Raw genomic sequence first — 23,938 nt, forward strand, 5'->3', positions numbered from 1 at the left:
TGGTTACTGTCCCAAAGCTCTAACCAGTAGGCTAATAGTATGATCTGTTACATTTGGTATGGCTACATAAGACCGAATGTTACTGAAGGCAACAATAAAAGGAAGGTGGATCGGTGGGTGTGTAATGCGAATGTCTAGCAATCCAAAGGTTGTGTATTCAAATCTCATCACAGACAACTGTAGCATTTAGCAACTTTGCAACTACTTTTGCCCTTTAACCTAACTCCTAACCTTAACTCCTAACCTAGCTAATGTTTAGCATTAGCCACCTAGCTAACTTTAGTGACAACAAATTGCAATTTGTAACATATCATACAAATTGTAATTCGTAGCATATCATATGAAATGGACGACGGACACCCACACATAATACGTAACATAAAATATACTAATTTGAGAGTCACGGATTTTCGTTTACTATGTTACGTCTACCCCTGATTCCAGGTTGCAACCTTTCCGAGACTAAATATCATGTACAGTTTGAGCAACAGTTTGGCCAACTAACCACTAGGCTTCACTAGTCTCTTTCGGTGATGGCCAGAGTCGGACAAAGAGTCGCTTAGCCTAAGCCTACCCTGTACAATATCAAGTCCATACCATTAAGTCTCTCTCTTAATCCATTTAGTTCCACTACAACAAATGAACAATGGGTAGGTAGGCAGACTCGGCCCATATGAATAAGGCGATATCACCAATAGGTTGTTTTTAGGGTTGCCAAGTGGTGATGATGGGCTCGCTTTATGAAATTACTAAAGAGAGGCGCGAAATTATGATTTATCGTCAACAGGTTTATTGCAATTGTAGTGATCACATGACCAATACGACGCGCGCCCCTCACTTGCGCTCTGCTACCCTCACTGTTCAGTTGCCCCCTCGAGCAACGAGCATCAGACCGTTTTTATACAGTTGATTGACGACCAGTCACGCACAAAAGAGCTCTCAGCAAGGGAGGAGTGGCGTAGGATAGCATTAATTTTCTCAGAGTAAGAAAATGTCAGGTATTTTTTGTTGTTGTGGTTTATAGATATTTCGCCTGGATTTAAACTGGAAAGGACAAGGTAGGCTACGTAAGCGGGAGGCTATGTTATGTAGACATAACGGTTCTTGTTCATAACCCGATTATAGGCTTGACGATGCAATGCATGGAAATAATAGCCTAATAATAATGTATAATTTTGAGAGTGAGTGAAACATTTAATGATGTCCATTTAGTATTATTTCTGTAGCTGTCATGTTCTCCAATTACATGGGGTAGAATGTCAGATGAACCAGTCAACGTCAGCCTTCAAACTACACAACATAGTTGAAAGGTGGACCCGGTGATACGTAACTTCTTGCTCTTTGGGAACATGGACTAAAGAAGAGAATGATAGGCCTACAATGTTTATTTTGTCGATGCTCTCGCTCACCTGGGCAGAGACAAACGCCCGTTAACTCTCCGTACAGTTCACTGTCGTTTTAAAGCGCTGAGGGTATTCGCCAATGTTGTCCTGCTCTTTGACCTCAAATAACTCCAAACGACAGGAACTGATTTGATGGTGTCGTAGATCACTAAAATGATTTGATAGTCAAGAATTCATCAGCTACATTGAAGAAGACTTTGTCATCCCACCGCTGTGGTAGCCTGTGTGATACACAAGACACCAGATGGCTAACAACGACTCGATGCAAGTAAGTTTTCCAAGTTAGCATTGGACAGTGGTTTTCCTTGATTTAACATATAATGTTAGTCTGTGTTTGTCCTATTCGAAGAGATGCGTGCATGTCATATTTGTAGGCTATTTCTTCTAATTGAGGTCGTGGTGACGTCTTTGCACGACAGGGACTGATGGTAGACAGGTACCCTACTAGTACATCGGGCCAAAGTACTATGGTGGTTTTAGACAGGTAGTAGCCCACTATAACCTACTGAGCCATTAGTCCACACCCACACCATCACCTTGAAACTTTAGGTCTGTGTTTTCTGTCCCTCATGTTTGCAATGCTCAAACAGTGCATAATAATGGCAGGTGCTTACAGTGTGTTACCAAAGCAGTCTGACATATTTGTGCGGGTGTAGACACAAGTAATGACGTATTGATGATGTGTAGACCAACAAATACTGTACACACATATGTGTACTTTTTATACCTTACCCGCCAGATGGACGAGAAATGACCGGTATGGAGCATTAGAGGGCAATTTCTTGTGGTACACAGTTGTTCCACTCAGGTGAGTTCCAGTGGAGGGTGTCAGAGTCAAGGACCTAATTAAACAGGTCATGTTACCTTATGCTGCTTACACAGGTGTCATCTCAGTTCAGGAAACTGCATAGGAGGGAATTGTTACAAATTAGAGGCCAGGTTGAACTCACGCCAGAACACAACACAATATCTGTCTGCTGCAGCCTTGCAGGTAACCCACTGAGTTTGTGTCAGACCAAAGTCAGTGGTCCAGTACAAAGTTCAAATAATAAGATACATAAAACTACACATTCTATTTTAAGTTAGTGTATTACATGTAATCGACTTTCAGTGTACAGATGTGGTAAAATATACATGTTTACACAGGCAGCCCGATAGTTTTGATATTTTTCCCACTAATTGTTCTTTTGACCAGTCACATCAGATCTTTTCAGATCAACTCTTTTTCAGACCTGATCTGATTGGTCAAACTACTAATTAATGACCAAAAGATCCGAATTGGGCTGCCTGTGTAGATGCAGCCTTTTTTCTTCTAAACTAAATTGAAATAGAAAAAAACTTTGTGTTTACTCATGTATTTGTTTGAAAAAAACAACAAATTAAAAGGGTGCAAGGGTGCCAATATATTTCACCACATCTGTTACTACAAGGCATTTGTGCCTTTTGAGGACCTTAAGCAAAATGATGTTGGTCCCCACCTCACGGAAAAACATTTTAATGGCCCCTCCTTTTGAATGTGTAAATAAAAAAGTTTTTGAGATCATTTCCTGCAATATGACAAATGTTGCCATGGGGAAACATGTTTGCATGCATTTTTTACATTTTGCCATGGAGAGGAGAGAACATTTGGCAATTTTCTAACAAATTTCATGCAATTCTACTAATTTGCCATGGGGCGGAGGGAAAAATGTCCAGTTTTACAGCTAATTTCTTGAAATTCCAAAAATGTTACCATAGGGTGGAAGGACATTTTTGCAGTTTTAAAGCTAATATCCTGCAACTCTACACATTTTTCATGACTTATACCATGTTAATATGATATCTGAGTGAGAGTGACTAATAAAATCAATGGGGGCCCCCTGGAGGTCAGGGCCCCTGGGCACGTGCCCTTTGTGCCTGGTCTATAATTTGACCATGATTACTACAAGTTTAGATAGCTGGCTAGACATGGCTAATTGAGTGACTGTCAGTGATTGACATAGCAAGAGAAAAACTGCTGATGCATAACAACATTTCTAAAATGCACCATGTGATTTATACTATTCTAACTCACAACAATAAGTTGAGACCCTGACTGAGTTCTTTAAAAAAATATATGTTTTTGGTCGGGGCCCCTTAGCGGCCGGAGGCCCTAAGCGACCACCTATGTTGCTTATGCCCAGGGCGGGCCGGTGCAACATCATGTGAAGTATGACCTACTGAACACTGGGTCAGCGAGTAGCCTAAGCCTATATCACTAGGTGTCAGTGTCAGGTAAGCATCCGGTATCAAGGACACGTAAGCTACAGTAAGTTCCTTCCAGTGGTGCCACTGTCAGAGTTCTTTCCTCCAGAAACTTTAGATCAATCGTTTGTTTTAAATGTACTCAATAAAATGGCATGTACATAATAATGCTTATGACTATAAAATTGGGGATGGCCTCTTGACTGACCTAGGCCAAGTTAGTGTTTCCATGAAAGAGAAGGTTTCCTGATTCCTGGAAAGCTAGCACTGACTGTGGGCAACACACATCAGAGGAGGGAAACAGGGCCTAAATGTTAATTGTTCCTGTTTTGTATTCTCTTGTTCTACCTCTAGGCCTAGATTCTTCTCTTCTTTTTCAGTTATGTTTAGCTCGTTTTTCAATGAGAGACAAAATATTGCTTTGGATGGAAAAGATACATGCATTGACTTTGTGGAAATAATAATAGGCCCTGCAGGACTTTCATATCTTTTAGGGATCTTTACTGCCCTTTCAGCTTATTGAAAAACACCCACAAGCATTTCAATGGGGTTTAATTTATCCAGCAAACAATCCTCAATTTCTGTTTTTACACTGGTTAAAAATATTAACGCAACATTCAACGATTTCAAAGATTTTACTGAGTTACAGTTCATACAAGGAAATCAGTCAATTGAAAAAAATGCATTAGGCCCAAATCTATGGATTTCACATGACTGGGAATACAGATACGCATCTGTTCGTCACAGATACCTTTAAAAAAAAGATAGGGGCGTGGATCAGAAAACCAGTCAGTATCTGGTGTGACCATTTGCCCCATGCAGCACAACACATTTCCTTGGCATAGAGTTGATCAGACTGTTGATTGTAGCCTGTGGAATCTTGTCCCACTCCTCTTCAATGGCTGTGTGAAGTTTCTGGATATTGGCGGGAACTGGAAAACGCTGTTGTACATGTCGATCCAGAGTATCCCAAACATGCTCAATGGGTGATGTGTCTGGTGAGTATGCAGGCCATAGAAGAACTGGGACATTTTCAGCTTCCAGGAATTGTGTACAGATCCTTGCGACATGAGGTGATTGCGGCAGATTAATGGCACAACAATGAGTCTCAGGATCTCGTCACGGTGTGTCTGTGCATTCAAATTGCCGTTGATAAAATGCAATTGTGTTCGTTGTCCATAGCTTGTGCCTGCCCTTACCATAACCCCACCGCCACCATGGGGCACTCTGTTCACAATGTTGACATCAGCAAACCATTCGCCCACACGCCGTCATGTCTGCCATCTGCCCGGTACAGTTGAAACCGGGATTCATCCGTGAAGAGCACACTTTTCCAGCGGGCCAGTGGCCATAAAAAGATGACAATTTGCCCACGTTACGCCGCTAAACTGCAATCAGGTCAAGACCCTGGTGAGGACGACAAGCACGCAGATGAGCTTCCCTGAGATGGTTTTTGACAGTTTGTGCCGAAATTCTTTGGTTGTGCAAACCCACAGTTTCATCAGCTGTCCGGGTGGCTGGTCTCAGACGATCTTGCAGGTGAAGAAGCCGGATGTGGAGGTCCTGGGCTGGCGTAGTTACACGTGTTCTACGGTTGTGAGGCCGGTTGGACGTACTGCCAAATTATCTAAAACAACGTTGGAGGCGGCTTATGGTAGAGAAATTAACCTTAAATTCTCTGGCAACAGCTCTGGTGGACATTTCTGCAGTCGACATGCCAATTGCATTCTCCTTCCTTCCTTCAATATCATCTGTGGTATTGTGTTGAGTGACAAAACTGCACATTTGTAATGATCATGCTGTTTAATCAGCTTCTTGATATGTCGAACCTGTCAGATGGATGGATTATCTTGGCAAAGGAGAAATGCTCACTAACAGGGACGTTAACACATTTGTGCACAATATTTGAGAGAAATAAGCTTCTTGTGCGAATGGAACATTTCTGGGATCTGGGATTTTAGCTAATGAAACATGGGACTAACACTTTACATGTTGCGTTTATATTTTTGTTCAGTGTAGATTGTAGCATGTTATCTCCAGGAGCAGTAGATTGGCTACACATAGATACTGAGAGATTGCTGATTGAGATCAAGCAGGCACGATGGCAATGATAGACGTCCCTGTCGGAGCAGACCTACACTGTGCATAGTGATTGGGCTTGATTGTTCTATTTCCTCTCAATACCTCATCAAGGCTTTACTGGGGGGCAGAATGTTTTTTGTTGTTGAAAGGGACACATTATCCATATTATCCAGTGCACATAATAGGGCTTAGTCCATCAGGGTGTATTGGTCTCTCTCTCTCTCCCACTTAGTCGTCCTCCGTCTCTCTCTCTCTCTCACTGCCACTTAGTCGTCCTCCGTCTCTCTCTCTCTCTCTCTCTCTCTCTCACTCCCACTTAGTCGTCCGCCGTCTCTCTCTCTCTCACTCCTACTTAGTCGTCCTCCGTCTCTCTCTCTCTCTCTCACTCCCACTTAGTCGTCCTCCGTCTCTCTCTCTCGGTCTCTCTCACTCCTACTTAGTCGTCCTCCGTCTCTCTCTCTCTCTCTCTCTCTCTCTCTCTCTCTCTCCATCTCTCTCACTCCCACTTAGTCGTCCTCCGTCTCTCTCTCTCTCTCTCTCTCTCTCTCTCTCTCTCTCACTCCCACTTAGTCGTCCTCCGTCTCTCTCACTCCCACTTAGTCGTCCTCCGTCTCTCTCTCTCTCTCTCTCTCTCTCTCTCTCTCTCTCTCTCTCTCTCACTCCCACTTAGTCATCCTCCGTCTCTATCTCTCTCACTCCTACTTAGTTGTCCTCCGTCTCTCTCTCTCTCTCTCTCTCTCTCACTCCCACTTAGTCGTCCTCCGTCTCTCTCTCGCTCTCTCTCTCTCTCTCTCACTCCCACTTAGTCGTCCTCCGTCTCTCGCTCTCTCTCTCTCTCTCTCTCTCACTCCCACTTAGTCGTCCTCCGTCTCTCTCTCTCTCTCTCTCTCTCTCTCTCTCTCTCTCTCTCACTCCCACTTAGTCGTCCTCTGTCTCTATCGCTCTCTCTCTCTCTCTCTCTCTCTCTCTCACTCCTACTTAGTCGTCCTCCGTCTCTCTCTCTCTCTCTCTCTCTCTCTCTCACTCCCACTTAGTCGTCCTCCGTCTCTATCTCTCTCTCTCTCTCTCTCTCTCTCTCACTCCCACTTAGTCGTCCTCCGTCTCTCTCTCGCTCTCTCTCTCTCTCTCTCTCTCTCTCTCTCTCTCTCTCACTCCCACTTAGTCGTCCTCCGTCTCTATCTCTCTCTCTCTCTTTCTCTCTCTCTCTCACTCCCACTTAGTCGTCCTCCGTCTCTCTCTCTCTCTCTCATGTATTGATTTGATGTTTGTTTATTTGCTTACTCCCTGCTCTCCAGACAGTTTCACTGAGTGTACAGCAAGAATCCCCCTGGGTATTTGGGTCTTGTGCATTGATAACACACCACTCTTATAGATGTACATTGCAGCCATACTCTCATGCATTTTTTATATCTTTTGGTTTTCTGCCGTCCTTATCAAAGCTCAAGAAGATCTCTGTGAACTCTCTGTGAGTGGTTGCAGCCAGCTGGTCATTATGTATGTTCAACGATTCTCTGCCTTTTTTTGCTTTTTGCCAAATGGCTTTTTATTGATCACGCCGGAGAGTGGAAACATTTCCTTTGTCAGTACATTTCTTTAATGGCATCAAAGACTTCCTCCGCACTCAGGCCGACTGAGCCCCAGACACCTGTTGCGCTGTATTTTAAAAAGAGAAAAAACACTATGGTTCTACTTTAGAAGGGCCAGCTCCTCATCACGCAAACAAAACCTGTTTTGGCTCCAGCTGTCGTTGCTGATAGCTCCATTGATAGGATTAGGAGACCCTGGACATTTCTGTCTTGGCCCACTCCCATGGTGGCATTACATACTAGTTTTTCATTTTGATGATTGTTAGTTCTCAAAGATGATCTTATTTCAAATATATAGGTCCATTATCTTTTTTGCATACATTATATCTGGTTTTAGTTGTTGAATTTTACACTGGAAATGTTTTACCATTGCGAAAAGTATTATTTTATATAAATACTGAACAAAAATATAAATGCTACATTCAACAATTTCAACGTTTTTACTGAGTTACAGTTCATATAAGGAAATCAGACAATTTAAATTCATTCATCTAATCTATGTATTTCACATGACTGGGCAGGGGCGCACACATGCATGGGCCTGGGAGGGCATAGGCCCACTCACTTGGGAGCCAGGCCCAGCCAATCAGAATTAGTTTTTTCCCCACAAAAGGGCTTTATTACAGACATAAATACTCCTCAGTTTCATCAGCTAATCAGTTGGCTGGTCTCAGACGATCCCGCAGGTGAAGAAGCCGGATGTGCAGGTCCTGGGCTGACGTGGCTACACTTGGTGTGAGGACGGTTGGACGTACTGCCAAATTCTTTAAAATGACGTTGGAGGCGGCTTATGGTAGAGAATTAAACATTCAATTCTCTGGCAACCTCTCTGGTGGACATTCCTGCAGTCAGCATGCTAATTGCACGCTTCCTCAAAACTTCAGACATCTGTGGCATTGTGTTGTGACAAAACTGCACATTTTAGAGTGGCCTTTTATTGTCCCTAGCCCAAGGTGCACCTGTGTAAAAATCATGCTGTTTAATCAGCTTCTTGATATGCCACACCTGTCAGGTGGATGGATTATCTTGGCAAAGGAGAAATGCTCACTAACAGGGATGTTAACAAATTTGTGCACAGAATTTGAGAGAAATAAGCTTTTTGTGCACATGGAACATTTCTGGGATCTTTTATTTCAGCTCATGAAACATGGGACCAATATTTTACATGTTGTGTTTATATTTTTGTTCAGTATATAACTGTTTGTACTTAGGTGGCCCTAAACAAAAACCCTGGAGTGGTTATGTTAAGCTAGTATACATGATCCCAACCCATGTCCCCATGGGCATGTCACAAAGCCAAACCTACCTTGCCCATCCAGTCAGTCTTAACAAGAGCTGTTCCTTTGTCAGTCCAGCTATAGTTCTGCTCTGTTCTGCCATGCTGGCAAAACACCCACTAGCTTGCCTCTCAGGATTAGTTATGATTACTGCCAACCCACCCTGTTCATGGATGGATCATGAAAGACTGTCCTCCACGGTGGTATGGGGCAGCCACACCTGTTGTTTGTGACTATACTGCTCAGTGCAGTTGTGATGGATGTTGTGCAGGTTATTGTGAGTGACGTTTTGAGTGTTTTGAGGCCTGGGGTCTCATGGGATTGCAGTGGTGTTATAGGATTGAGGAATGTGTTACAACGAAGAAAGGCCTGAAACAATGTTATGTGGGGGCATCATATTTTACTCCAATTGGCCAAGCATAAGCACCATTTTAGAGTGAGTGGGAAATGAGGTTGCTGATTGGAGTCATGTAGGAGCCAAAGTTTTATCTCTGCAGAAATGGGCAGTATTCAGTGGCTTTGTAATCCCAGCCAGAGACAGCATTCATAATTCAGTAATCTTTTTCTGTAATACTTTATTTTAGTAAATACAAGGTCAAAAAAATAAAGCTTTTTGACTTACTTTGGAAGTTTTCCATGGGTCAAGGGGCACTACCAACCTACAAAAATGCTTCCATTACTTGGGTACAGCCACCAGAGGCTATCACAGATCAACCCCAAACAATGTCGCTAAAGGACTTTGTTTGAATTTAGTTGATTTTGACATTCAATGCTTAAAGATAGTATCTACAGTAGGGGGAAACAGCGCCACTGGCTGCCCCACCACCGTTGTTATTGATTTGTGCAGCATGGTAAACATTGCAGTACATATTGTGCTCTTCTGGAAAAACAGTTTGCAGGAACGTCTTTGTTGTTGTAATATCGCAAACGGATGTGGCTGCTTCACCATTAAGGATTCCAGCTTTAACTGGAAGCTATGCTGAGTAGCATTGTTTTGGTGTGCTGTTTGGCTGGGAGGGAGGCACCATTTTGAGGTGTGAAGGTGAGACATTCCCCAGTGCTGTGACCACTGGGACTGTGAGCAAGTCAGTCTATACTAGGAAGATAAGAGCAAGGCCAGGCCATGCCCATGCAGTGACCTGATTGTGGTTACCTAGGGTAATGGTGAGGAGGTAGCCTCCCGGTGAGGTCATGTGATAGCTTCTGCTCTGTGGGAGTGGTGTAGGGTGTCAGAGGAGCACAGACGCAGTGCATGATGGGTGCAGCGACAGCCCTGCCATCCCAACAGTGGACTGTCTGTTCTGTCTGCCCAGGGGCCAGGGGCCATTAATGTGAGCCGAGGAAGAAAAACATCTATTATCAGTCTGTCTAAAAGTAGAGAGACGTGACCTGGCTGTAAAACAACAGAAGAGCACAAGACCAACTGTGCCTCTCATAATTCTCTTAAAACACAGACTTTCAGACTGGGTCAGGTAGAAATGGTGAGGATCAAACAGCAGTCCTTTTCACATGCCATGAAACATGGTGCTTAGAATAAGTCACTGCCTGGAGAGACAGAGAGAGAGAGACCCATATTTATGCTTATTTATTTTCCCTTTTGTACATTAACCATTTATACATCGTTACAACACTGTATTTATACATATTATGACATTTGTAATGTTTCTTTTCTTTTGAAACTTTTGTATGTGTAATGTTTACTGTTCATTTTTATTGTTAATTTCAATTTTGTATATTATCTACCTCACATGCTTTGGCAATGTTAACATGTGTTTCCCATGCCAATAAAGCCCCTTGAATTGAATTGAATTGAGAGGGGGAGGGGGGGTGAAAGTAGAGAGAGGGGAAATACATGACTGTTGAAGGGTACAGTAAATGACTGTTTGGTTGTGAGTTAGATTCCTAATTGAGCTGACGTTGCAACTTGTCATCTTGATAATTGCTGTGATTTCCCATCGGTGGTATGGCAGTTGTAACCACCCTCCATCTCTACTTCCTGCTTCCTGTGGGGTCTCAACCACACTATAGCGCTGTATAGATCGGTTTACTCCTTCACTTATTTTAGCTCCCCAATTGTACCCCACCTTGCATCAATCACACTAGGGGAACTTAGGGTATTTTGAAGTGGTGTTCCTGTTCCCACTGTTGACTAGGCATCTGTCTTAGTGTACTGTGAGTAATGAATGATGCACTTTGCTATACTCTACTATTTTATTGTTTTATAGAACACACAACAGTACTGTGCTCATTAGTCAGTTGGGAACATTAGTCAACAACATACAGCCACACATATTGGTGCTGTCTTTGCCTTCCTGTTTGCGGACGCCTGCCGTAATCATCAGCTGAACTAAAGATGGATAATCATCAGCTTTATAGGACGCACTCTTATCCCCTCTGCCATAATCATTTTTAATCTGCTCTCGGTGTCCATTAAAATCTGTTTCCAATTCCTTCTTTTTTCAGAGCTTTCGGTGCAGTGTGCAGCGTCTTTCCCTGACTCCTCTAGGTGAGGGAGCTGTAGCATTAAGCACCTATAAAGCATGTCAGTGAAGCCCTCATCGGTGGAGTCAGGAGCCAGGCAGAGAGACAGGGAGATGAGGACAGAGGGCTGCATATAGAGAGAACCAATACTGTTGCTGCTCAGACCTTAGACCAACAAAGTGTTCAAAGAAGATTTGCCACAACACAAAAATCTAAGTAGATCTTAGCACTGCATTGCTTCTCTCTCTCTCTCTCTCTCTCTCTCTCTCTCTCTAACAAACATAGATTTTGAGTTATTTCCGTGGTACTCGGGCGCAGTCCCAGGCAGACGCCCCGAGTGGGGCATTAGTCACGGCTGAGCTGTGGCAGATTTGAATCGGTCTGCTGGAAAATCACTCCCTTCCCTGTTTCTTTTTCATGCAGCACTGTCCTGAGGCTGAGGCTGTGGAGTGGAGTTCACAGTCTAACACAGCATGGTTCTCAGTCTGTCATTCAGACCTCCTTTCTCTCTCTCTCTCTCTTTCTTTCCCTACCCCCCACTGGACCTTAGTGAGTGGGAGTATGTAGCTATCGACCCTGGACAAGCTCACTGCGGAAATCCCCACTCTGAGTCAAAGCACAGAGACATACACAACCCCATGGGCCAGGAATTTGTCTCTCGCTCTCTGTCTCTCGCTCTCTGTCTCTGTCTCTCGCTCTCTGTCTCTGTCTCTCGCTCTCTGTCTCTGTCTCTCGCTCTCTGTCCTCTCACTCTCTGTGTCTCTCGCCATGTTCTAAGCTGCTGACTAGATAGGATCAAAAGAATGGCATCAGTTAACATGGCTGTGAATCTATCGTCCCATAAAGCACCTCAGTAATTCTCCCTCTGCTCTGTGTCATGACCATATTCAGGATGACTGTTGTAGGTCACCAACTGTGTTTGCAATGTGCTGCTTTATGCAGGTGGGTTCAGTAGAGCTTTGATAACAACACAGTCTACTTTAATAAATGATTCCCTGGTAACATCAGGATTCTCCATCCACTGCTCTACATGAGTGGGACACAGAGAGACACATTTGTACTTCCCTTTGGATGTTGTTTGGAAATGGTAGTCTTCAACCCTCTGAGGCCTGAACAGAGAGACTGATTGTGGTGGTGCTCACAATGGACGGAGTCAGCAACACAAACACAAGCATTTATTGAAGTCTCTTGAGAAGATGGACCCCTCCACAATGCTGCTTTTCATGGGGATAGACTCTTCCCCAGCTGTGGACCGGGCACTCCTGGCATACACACACACGGTCTTGTACAACTAACCTTGTGGGGACACAAAATTCAATCCCATTCAAAATCCTATTTTCCCTAACCTCTAACTCTAACCTTTAAACTCTAACCTTAACCCTAACCCCAAAACCTAACCTTAACCATAACCCTAACCCTAACCCTAGCTCCTAACCCTAACCCTAGCTCTTAATCCTAAACCTAATTGTAACCCTAACACTAATTGTAACCTCAACACTAAACCCCATAGAAATAGCATTTGACCTAGTGAGGACTAACAAAATGTCCCCAGTTGGTTAGCTTTTTGTTCGTTTACTATACTTGTGGGGACTTCTGGTCCTCATAAGTATAGTTAAACATGCCCACACGCACACACACATAATCTCCCGCCATACTTACAGGTTAAAGTTGACTATTTATTGACTCAGAGTTTGGACATCCTCTATTATACAGTATTTTTTATACAAAGCACACAGAAAAAGTCCAAAACATACAAAGTTCAAAGTTCAATATGCTGATTCGGAGGCTTACTTATACAATCGCACTTAAACCTTCAAATCAAATCAACTCAAATTGTATTAGTCACATGCGCCGAATATTCAGGTGTAGACCTTACAGTGAAATGCTTACTTACAGGCTCTAACCAACAATGTAGTTAAAACAAAATATGGATAAGAATAAGAAATAAAATAACAATTAATTAAAGAGCAGCAGTAAAATAACAATAGCGAGACTATATACAGGGGGTACCGGTACAGAGTCAATGTGCGGGGCACTGGGTAGTTGAGGTAATATGTACATGTAGGTAGAGTTATTAAAGTGACTATGCATAGATGATAACAACAGAGAGTAGTAGTGGTGTAAAAGAGGGGAGGGGGGGCAATGCAAATAGTCTGGGTAGCCATTTGATTAGATGTTCAGGAGTCTTATGGCTCGGGGGTTGAAGCTGTTTAGAAGCCTCTTGGACCTCGACTTGGCGCTCCGTTACCTCTTGCCGTGTGGTAGCAAAGAGAACAGTCTATGACTAGGGTGGCTGGAGTCTTGGACAATTTCTTAGGGCAACTTTCCACTGGTATATGGTATTGTAGGATTAGGAGGCCACTGGGCCACACCCTTTCATAAATACAGTGCACTAGCATAGCCTTTCTGTACACTACAGTAATGACACCCCTCTAACTGTTTTGTACACTGTACTCCAAATCTGCCCCTGGGAGCGTGTTGTCACAATTAGTAGCATTGATTCTCCACTCTCAGCCTCACTACTCTCTACGTTTCCACTGACATGGACTTCCATGCTGTTTTATTCATAACTCTGCAGTTGGTGTGTATATTAATTATCTGAGTGGTAGCTCTCTCAATGTGATGTGTTTGTCTGCTGTGGACAGTGGTTAAGCAGCACATCAAGGGGAGGAGGGAGGAGGGGAGTGAGTGGTAATTGGAATTCACTGTTGCTCCCCCCCTCTTAACCCAAATCCCAGCCACTGCATGCCTGCTGAATTGGGCTGTGTGGAGATGAGAGGATCTGAGGGGAATTCAGACAATCTCACATAGCTCTCCTATTTCCCTGGAACCTTTCGCTCTCTCTCTCTCGCTCCCTCATTCTGTCACTGTCTGGGTCTCTAGATGACAGTGCAAAGGGAGAACACACTATTAGACATAATACCTCACTGATATAACTTTGGCAACAAAATCACTTGGGATTACACAACAAAGTGTAGTCACTAGGCCATGAAATTGATGGATAATAGTGATATTGAGAGAGTTCTGTACTGTTTTAAACACTCTTTCTGTCACGGTTGTCGTAAGGTTTTGACCAAAATGCAGCGGGAATATGTATACTCATCTTCTTTTATTCGGCAGAAAGAAGGAAAACCGAAACAAAACACACATATACAAAAACAACGACGATAACAGTCTTGTCAGGTGCACAAACACTAAACAAGGAACAACTACTCACAAAATCCCATAAAAAACACACCCCTCTTAAATAGGACCTTCAATTAGAAGCAACGAGGAGCAGCTGCTTCCAATTGAAGGTCAACCCCATTAACTAAACATAGAAATAGAAAGACTAGAAAGAACATAGAAATATACTAACATAGAACATTAACCACAAACCCCGAAACACATAAAACAAACACCCCTCTTACATAAGAAAATAGCCCAACAAACCCTGAAACACTCTAAACGAACACCCCCTGCCACGTCCTGACCAAACTACAATAACAAATAACCCCTTTACTGGTCAGGACGTGACAGTACCCCCCCCCCAAAGGTGCAAACCCTGGAGGCACCCCAAACAAAAAAACACAAAAATAAACCCCAAAACAAAAATAATCCCAACCTAAAGGGAGGGAAGGGAGGGTGGCCACCGTCACCGACGGTTCTTGTGCTACACCCCCCCTCCCCAACCTCCTCCTACGGAGGTGGCTCAGGCTCCAGCCTTACTCCCCATCCTAACCTGTCCACCCCCGCTAAATACTTATTAAATATTACCCCTCCCGAAGTCTCTGGGCTATGGCGCATCGCTGAAGACCTCGGGCTGATGTGTGTCGCTGGAGACCTCGGGCTGATGCGCGTCGCTGGAGACCTCGGGCTGATGCGCGTCGCTGGAGACCTCGGGCTGATGCGCGTCGCTGGAGACCTCGGGCTGATGCGCGTCGCTGGAGACCTCGGGCTGATGCGCGTCGCTGGAGACCTCGGGCTGATGCGCGTCGTTGGAGACCTCGGGCTGATGCGCGTCGCTGGAGACCTCGGGCTGAAGGGCGACTCTGGGAGCTCCGGACTGGAGGGCGACTCTGGCTGCGCCGATTCCAGACTGTAGGGCGACTCTCTCGGTTCCGGACTGTGGGCCGTCTCTCTCGGTTCCGGACTGTGGGCCGTCTCTCTCGGTTCCGGACTGTGGGCCGTCTCTCTCGGCTCCGGACTGTGGGCCGTCTCTCTCGGCTCCGGACTGTGGGCCGTCTCTCTACGGGGCACTGTCGCCAAACACTCTGGACGAGGCACTGTTGCCGGACACTCTGGACGGGGACTGCGCACTGAAGGCCTGATGCGTGGGGCTGGCTTAGGAAGCGCCAGACTAAGGACACGCACCACAGGGGCTAGTGAGAGGAGCAGGGAGCAGGACGAGCTGGACTGGGCTGACGCACTGGAGGCCTGGTGCGTGGGGCTGGTAGTGGAGGCGCCAGACTGGAGACACGCACCTCAGGGCTAGTGCGAGGAGCGGGAACAGGATACACTGGGCCGTGGAGGTGCACTGGCGGTCTCGAGCGCAGGATTGGCACCACCCGTACTGGCTGGGTGCCCGCTTCCCCCCGGCAAATGCAGGACGCTGGCACCGAGCACACCGGCCTGTGGATGCTCGGCCTCGACGCCGTGCGCATCACCCCATAGCACGGGGCCTGACCAGTACCACGCTGCCTTTGGTAAGCACGGGGAGTTGGCTTAGGGCTCAACCCTGGCCCAGCCAAACTACCCGTGTGCCCCCCAATTTTTTTGGAACTCCTCCATAGCCCTGGATATGCTCATCCTCATCTCCGCTGATGTCCATCCTTCTTCATCGTGCTCCTTACCCCGCTGCTTTGTCCTTTGTTGGTGGTGGGTAGTTCTGTCACGGGTGTCGTAAGGATTAGACCAAAATGCAGCGGGAATGTGTATACTCATCATCTTCTTTTATTCGGCAGAAAGAAGGAAAACCGAAACAAAACACACGTATACAAAAACAACGACGATAACAGTCTTGTCAGGCACACAGCTAAACAAGAAACAACTACCCACACCATCCCATAGAAAACACACTTCTCTTAAATAGGACCTTCAATTAGAAGCAACGAGGAGCAGCTGCTTCCAATTGAAGGTCAACCCCATTAACTAAACATAGAAATAGAAAGACTAGAAAGAACATAGAAATATACTAACATAGAACATTAAACACAAACCCCGAAACACATAAAACAAACACCCCTCTTACATAAGAACATAGCCCAACAAACCCCGAAACACTCTAAACAAACACCCCCTGCCACGTCCTGACCAAACTACAATAACAAATAACCCCTTTACTGGTCAGGACGTGACACTTTCTCTCCTCACCTTTACTGTCTCACTATCTCTATCGCTTTGTTTTTTAGGAACTTGTGGTGATGCTCATGATTACCGATGTTCTCTGCTGACCCCAGAGGTCACTGTTTCTCATCCTCTGACACTTATAGCACAACATGATGTTCATTCTCTCTCCTTCAGGGGCAACTTCTATCAGCACACCTGACCCTTGTGGCACACCTCTCTGTGCTTTTGACAGCTTTCTCTAGGAAGACCTTGATGGGTTATCTACAGGTCACTGTCTGTCACCTGTCTGAACATCCACTCCCACACAGTGGCTTCACATTGCTTCTGGTTTAATCCATGACCCCAACTCCAAAACATGTCATCGTCATCCTCCAGCTTGTTCCTGGAACTGCCAATCCCCCAGCAGTTCCCCCATCCCTCATTTCTCTTCCCCCAAAATATCCCATCAGAGCACACATGACTGAGCTGGAAAGAACATTGTTATTAAATGATAATGACTTATACATTAGTGCCTCATAGCCTATCAATTAAGCAGCAGCACTATGCTTTCTCATTTCCCTGTCATTGTCATTATTGATATTTGCTTATGCATCACCAAGCATCACAGGTGTGAGGGAGGGAGTTGGGAGGGAAGTGGGGCAGATAGACAAAAGTACTTCCCTTAAAGTCAATGAGATGGGCTTTATGTTTATTTATAGAGGCAGGCGAGGCAAACCGGCAGTCAGGCCATTAACTTCATCAAAGGGATGGCTTTCAGTCAATGGCTACATCGAGCTTAGAGGAGCTACTACATACTGGCGCCCAGCCACAGCATGGCAGATAGACTGCCTGAGGGATGACGGGAGAGAGGAAGAGGGTGAGAGAGGAGAGGGTTGAGGGTGACTCCCATTTTCTTGTTTCTTTCTCTCTATGGCTGTCTTGTGTGTTACATACATACATACATACATACATACATACATACATACATACATACATACATACATACATACATACATACATACATGACCTCTCTATAGGAAGCCATTCTATGGGACACTTTCTTTCACTTCCTCTGGTGATGGGCAGCATTTGCCCTGTTACTGAGTAGGCTGTCTTGTGTGTGTGTGTGTGTGTGTGTGTGTGTGTGTGTGTGTGTGTGTGTGTGTGTGTGTGTGTGTGTGTGTGTGTGTGTGTGTGTGTGTGTGTGTGTGTGTGTGTGTGTGTGTGTGTGTGTACACATCTGTGTGTTTATGAGAGAGAAAGTGTTTTGACAGTGTGTGCCTGGTCTGACATGGCTGTGAGCCATCCTGAAGGTGACCTAGGGTAGCCTCTGAGTCAGGGCTTCATTTTTATGTTGTTTAAGTCCGCTTGTTCTCATGTTGTGTTTTTGATCTTGTCTCCTTCGCGCCTTCTGTGCTGTGTGCACCTTCCCATTTACACGCATTGGGCTTATTTTGGACAGATTTTGCCGAGAGTGAAACCTCTCACGTCGCATCTTCCTCTCTGTTTACACACACCAAGACCCTCCCCCTGCCACTCACACCAACAAAGTTGAGAGATCACATCTTCCTCTCTGACATGCAGTTTCATCTCGCTATTTGCATTTGAGTTTTGGTCCAACAGAATTGGTCATAATGACATATTGAGACATTATTTTATTGTAATAGGGGATAAGTTAACCTTTAGCGATACCGTTTGTATGTCTCAACTACTCAAATTACGCACAGAGCAGACACTTCTAACATTGATTCTGGAAAATTCATGCTCAGTTTGTCATTACCGCGTACCGCTATCAGCATTTTAGACAAATACTGTTATATTAGCTATCTAGTCTGTGTTTTATCAAATGTGCAATAGTCATAAAACACAATTATATAAACATTTGGGGAAAAAAATGGAGATATGATTTTTAGCCCATATCGCCCAGCCTTACTCCCTAGGGTTGCACAATTCCGGGAACTGTCAATAAATTCCCTGGTTTTCCAGAAATCCTGTTTGGAAGATTCTGGATTTCCTGCTTATTCCCTACTGATTCCAGAATCCTCCAACTGGGATTGCGTGAAAACCAGGGAATTTATTGTAAGTTCCCATTTTGCATCCCTAATCCTCCCTCCCTCTCACTCTCATGATACAAAGCCTGTGACATAGTTTAGTTCCACTTCCTGTTCCCTGTTCTGTGAAGCAGCTGTGCCTCTGTTTCTCTCCATGGGTGTTCTTCTCCATGTGGCCTGATGCTATTTATGACCAACATGCTTCTGTTGTAACATGATACATACAACGACTGCTGTGCGTCAATGGTTCCCTGTTTGGACAAAAGACAAGAATAGCTATTGATTCCCTTAGCTTTTATTATTAGGTGTAATTAACTATGTATGACTGCTTTTTCAGTGACTGATTTGAAAGCTTTTTGTGGTTTCCTGGTTGTGATATCTTGGCCTTTGACCGTTTTCACTCAGCTGTGCTCTCTACATCCTTCTGTGCCTCTCACCTCTCCCCCAAATGAACACACACACACAGGTTGCATCACGGCCTGTTACGGGATTAGCTCCGTCCAATGACTGCAAGGCCCTTCAGCGGGTGGTGAAGATGGCCCAGTACAGTGCATTCGGAAAGTATTCAGACCCCTTGGCTTTTTACACATTTTGTTATGTTACAGCCTTATTCTAAAATGTATTAAATCATTTTTTCCCCTCATCAATCTACACACAATACCCCATAATGACAAAGCAAAAGCAGGTTTTTAGAAATGTTAGCAAATGTATTACAAATAAAAAACGGAAATATTACATTTACATAAGTATTCAGACCTTTTACTCAGTACTTTGTTGAAGCACCTTTGGCAACTACTACAGCCTCGAGTCTTCTTGGGTATGACGCTACAAGCTTGGCAAACCTGTATTTGGGGAGTTTCTCCCATTCTTCTGTGCAGATCCTCTCAAGCTCTGTCAGGTTGGATGGGGAGCGTCACTGCACAGCTATTTTCAGGTCTCTCCAGAGATGTTCGATTGGGTTCAATTCCGGGCTCTGGCTGGTCCATTCAAGGACAGTCAGAGACTCGAAGCCACTCCTGCGTTGTCTTGGCTGTGTGCTTGGGGTTGTTGTCCTGTTGGAAGGTGAACCTTCGCCCCAGTCTGAGGTCCTGAGCGCTCTAAAGCAGGTTTTCATCAAAGATCTCTCTGTACTTTGCTCTGTTCATCATTCCCTCGATCCTGACTAGTCTTCCAGTCCCTGCCGCTGAAAAACATCCCCATAGCATGATGCTGCCACCACCATGCTTCACCGTAGGGATGGTGTCAGGTTTCCTCCAGACGTGTTGCTTGGCATTCAGGCCAAAGAGTTCAATCTTGGTTTAATCAGACCAGAGAATCTTGTTTCACATGGTGAGAGTCCTTTAGGTGCTTTTTGGTAAACTCCAAGCTGGCTGTCGTGCCTTTTACTGAGGAGTGGCTTCCGTCTGGCCACTCTACCATAAAGGCCTGATTGGTGGAGGGCTGTAGAGATGGTTGTCCTTCTGGAAGGTTCTCCCATCTCCACAGTGAAACACTATCTGACCAAGGCCCTTCTCCCCCAATTGCTCAGTTTAGCTGGGCTGCCAACTCTAGGAAGAATCTTGGGGATTCCAAACTTCTTCCATTTAATAATGATGGAGGCCTCTGTGTTCTTGGGGATCTCAATCCTGCAGAAATGTTTTGGTACCCTTTCCCAGATCTGTGCCTCGACACAATTCTGTCTAGTTCTACAGAAAACTAATTCGACCTCATCAAGTTGTAGAAACATCTCAAGGATGATCAATGGAAACAGGATGCACCTGAGCTCAATTTCGAGTCTCATAGCAAAGGGTCTGAATACTTATGTAAATAAGGTATAAAAAAAAATCTAAAAACCCGTTTTCGTTTAGTCATTATGGGGTATCGTGTGTAGATTGATGAGGAGAAAATAAATGTAATCCATTTTAGAATAAGGCTGTAACGCAACAAAATGTGGAAAAAGTCAAGGGGTCTGAATACTTTCTGAATGCACTGTACATCCCCGTGCTCCCACCCATCCAGGACATCTACTCGAAACAGTGCCTGAGGAAGGCCCGCAGCATCATCAAGGACCCCACACACCCCAGTCATGAGCTGTTCACTCCCTTACCGTCAGGCAGACGTACCGGAGCATGAGATCTGATACCAACAGGCTCAGAGACAGTTTCTATCTACAAGCCATCAGACTGTTGAACACTTGAACTGGACCTGCTCTGATTCTTCACACCTTAGCACACATGCACTGACTTACACACACACACACACACACACACACACACACACACACACACACACACACACACACACACACACACACACACACACACACACACACACACACACACACACACACACATTAATTCTACACACACTTCACAACTGCTGCTACCAGACTCTTGTTATGATTCCATACTGCACAATTGAAACACTTGTCCCCGAATCCCCCCTTCCCCAAAACATATATTAATATTGGACTCTAAATTGTACCTTCCTGTATTATACTTATGCTAAAATGTTTATTCTATTCTACTGAGCCATTTACTTTATATTCCTATTCTTATCTTTTATTATTTCTTATTGTTGTTGCATTGTCCGGATTGAACCTGCAAGTAAGCATTTCTTTGGATGGTGTACACCAGGTGTATCCCAACTAATGAAACTTGAAACACACACAGCATCTGGCAGTGTGTTTGATGTGATCAGTGTCTATCACAGCAGCCTGTCGCTATGCTAAGAGCAGCCAACAGCAGGAAGCAAAGTGGCATTGCTCACTCGTTTACAAAACCACACCACTCTCCTCTGTATGTGTGTGTTTCTGTAGTGTTACTGTTAGTCTCTCGCTCTCTCTCTCTCTAGGCTAGAGAGCAGGACAGGAAGCAGTGGGGTGGGGCTGGGGCTGTGTCGCTCTCTCTCTTCCTACCTCTTCCTCGCTCACTTGCTTCAGATTGAGTCTCTTTTGATTCCTGGCGGGAAGGAAGCACATCCCGGATTTGAGGAGGCAGGAATAGCTCTGTGTACATTGAGTGGCGGTTCTGGTGTGAGAGTGTGTAACGGGGCAGAGGGGAGGGGTTGGGCAACACAGAGAGACCCAGGGTGGGCCATGGCCAGCGAGGAAGCTTTGGCGGGCTGCCCAGGGGAGCACACAGCTGCAGACCACCCCACTCACACTGAACAGGACCAGGGGGATGCCGAGTCTTCGGTAGGCACACTCTGTCTGGGCACCATACAACATGGCTGCCTTTCACACTACAATGTGTTTGTGAGTTTCCTCTCCGCTTTCTGCTTCATGTTCACTTCCTTCTCAGTCCATGCCATTTCTGATGACTCATGCCAGGGCTGCTTTTAGTATTGTCACATTGTTTTCAGCCCCATCTGAGTGGAGAACTGCCTCTATTAAATTTCTCTGTATTGTTCCACTGGAGGGCATTGCTAAATGGCTACAAATGTATAGTAGTGAGTCACATGGTTAATGGTCCGGCCCTTTCCTCCTTCATCTTATGTTGTTGTCTCTGCTATTCTTCTCTCCTCTGTGCCACTGTTGCTCACCTCCTGCCTCACTATTAGTGGCTGTTCATTTTAAGACGAGTGTGTGTGTCAAACTAGTGTGTCGTGTGTGTCTCAGTTCTGCTCAACAAGTGGGTGTTCTTCCTGTCTTAGTCCTACCAAGGCTCTATTCCTCCCTCATCTTTCTCTCTCCTTGTATGTTCTCTACCTCCATCTCTAGATGATTTTATTGCAGAGAAGGACAGGGCTGGGAGCACAATGAAGCTATAGCCTTGGTATTGTTAGGACAGTAACACCATGCTCCAGCTGACAGGGCCATTTGGCCCACAACTTGTGATCGTGTTGATACCAACAGTACTAAACTTAGCAAAAAAAGAAACGTCCCTTTTTCAGGATCCTGTCTTTCAAAGATAATTCGTAAAAATCCAAATAACTTCACAGATCGTTGTTGTAAAGGGTTTAAACACTGTTTCCCATGCTTGTTCAATGAACCATACACAATTAAGGAACATGCACCTGTGGAACGGTCGTTAAGACACTAACAGCTTACAGACGGTAGGCAATTAAGGTCACAGTTATGAAAACTTAGGACACTAAAGAGGCCTTTCTACTGACTCTGAAAAACACCAAAAGAAAGATGCCCAGGGTCCCTGCTCATCTGCGTGAACGTGCCTTAGGCATGCTGCAAGGAGGCATGAGGACTGGATATGTGGCCAGGGCAATAAATTGCAATGTCCGTACTGTGAGACGCCTAAGACAGCGCTACAGGGAGACAGGACGGACAGCTGATCATCCTCGCAGTGGCAGACCACGTGTAACAACACCTGCACAGGATCGGTACATCCAAACATCACACCTGCGGGACAGGTACAGGATGGCAACAACTGCCCGAGTTACACCAGGAACGCACAATCCCTCCATCAGTGCTCAGACTGTCCGCAATAGGCTGAGAGAGGCTGGACTGAGGGCTTGAAGGCCTGTTGTAAGGCAGGTCCTCACCAGACATCACCGGCAACAACGGGCACAAACCCACCGTCGCTGGACCAGACAGGACTGGCAAAAAGTGCTCTTCACTGATGAGTCACAGTTTTGTCTGAGCAGGGGTGATGGTCGGATTCGTGTTTATCGTCGAAGGAATGAGCGTTACACCGAGGCCTGTACTCTGGAGTGGGATCGATTTGGAGGTGGAGGGTCCGTCATGGTCTGGGGCGGTGTGTCACAGCATCATCAAACTGAGCTTGTTGTCATTGCAGGCAATCTCAACGCTGTGCATTACAGGGAAGACATCCTCCTCCATCATGTGGTACCCTTCCTACAGGCTCATCCTGACATGACCCTCCAGCATGACAATGCCACCAGCCATACTGCTCGTTCTGTGCGTGATTTCCTGCAAGGAATGTCAGTGTTCTGCCATGGACAGCAAAGAGTCCGGATCTCAATCCCATTGAGCACGTCTGGGACCTGTTGGATCGGAGGGTGAGGGCTAAGGCCATTCCCCCCAGAAATGTCCGGGAACTTGCAGGTGCCTTGGAGGAAGAGTGTGGTAACATCTCACAGCAAGTACTGGCAAATCTGGTGTAGTCCATGAGGAGGAGATGCACTGCAGTACTTAATGCAGCTGGTGGCCAAACCAGATACTGACTGTTACTTTTGATTTTGACTCCCCCCTTTGTTCAGGGACACATTATTCCATTTCTGTTAGTCACATGTCTGTGGAACTTGTTCAGTTTATGTCTCAGTTGTTGAATCTTGTTATGTTCATACAAATATTTACACTTGTTAAGTTTGCTGAAAATAAACGCAGTTGACAGTGACAGGACGTTTCTTTTTTTGCTGAGTTTATTTCACCTGTATATCTAACGCTGTGTTCCTTCACAACAAATAGCCAAACATTTCAGTGAGCCGTTTGACACAACATTAGGCCATCAGGTCCGCTATGAGTAATATTCCCAGATTACCATGACTACTCTGCACTGCTGTTGTGCAATGATTCCTGTTTAATAGCCTGTGTAAGTAGCCCTCGAAGGCCCAATAGCTGGGCTTGGCCA

The 23,938-nt window shown here is 45.2% G+C and overlaps 1 protein-coding gene across 4 annotated transcripts in view; it reads left to right on the top strand.

The window, feature by feature from the left end:
* Positions 1-851: 851 nt before the first annotated feature.
* The window catches only part of LOC106601340 (serine/threonine-protein kinase N1), a 43,217-nt gene continuing 20,130 nt past the window's right edge, over positions 852-23,938 (top strand). Inside the window, exon 1 of one of the 4 annotated variants that reach the window (XM_082971452.1) lies at positions 852-1,671. In XM_082971452.1, the coding sequence (XP_082827578.1) occupies positions 1,648-1,671 (24 nt within the window). In that variant the 5' untranslated portion in view covers positions 852-1,647. Of the gene's footprint in view, positions 1,672-21,238; positions 21,586-23,938 lie in introns of those variants that run through there. The other 3 variants (XR_014388735.1, XM_082971453.1, XM_014193473.3) reach the window with 3 other exon arrangements.

The sequence above is a fragment of the Salmo salar genome, chromosome 03 (assembly GCF_965601325.2).
Source record: "Salmo salar chromosome 03, fSalSal1, whole genome shotgun sequence".
Classification (NCBI taxonomy): domain Eukaryota; kingdom Metazoa; phylum Chordata; class Actinopteri; order Salmoniformes; family Salmonidae; genus Salmo; species Salmo salar.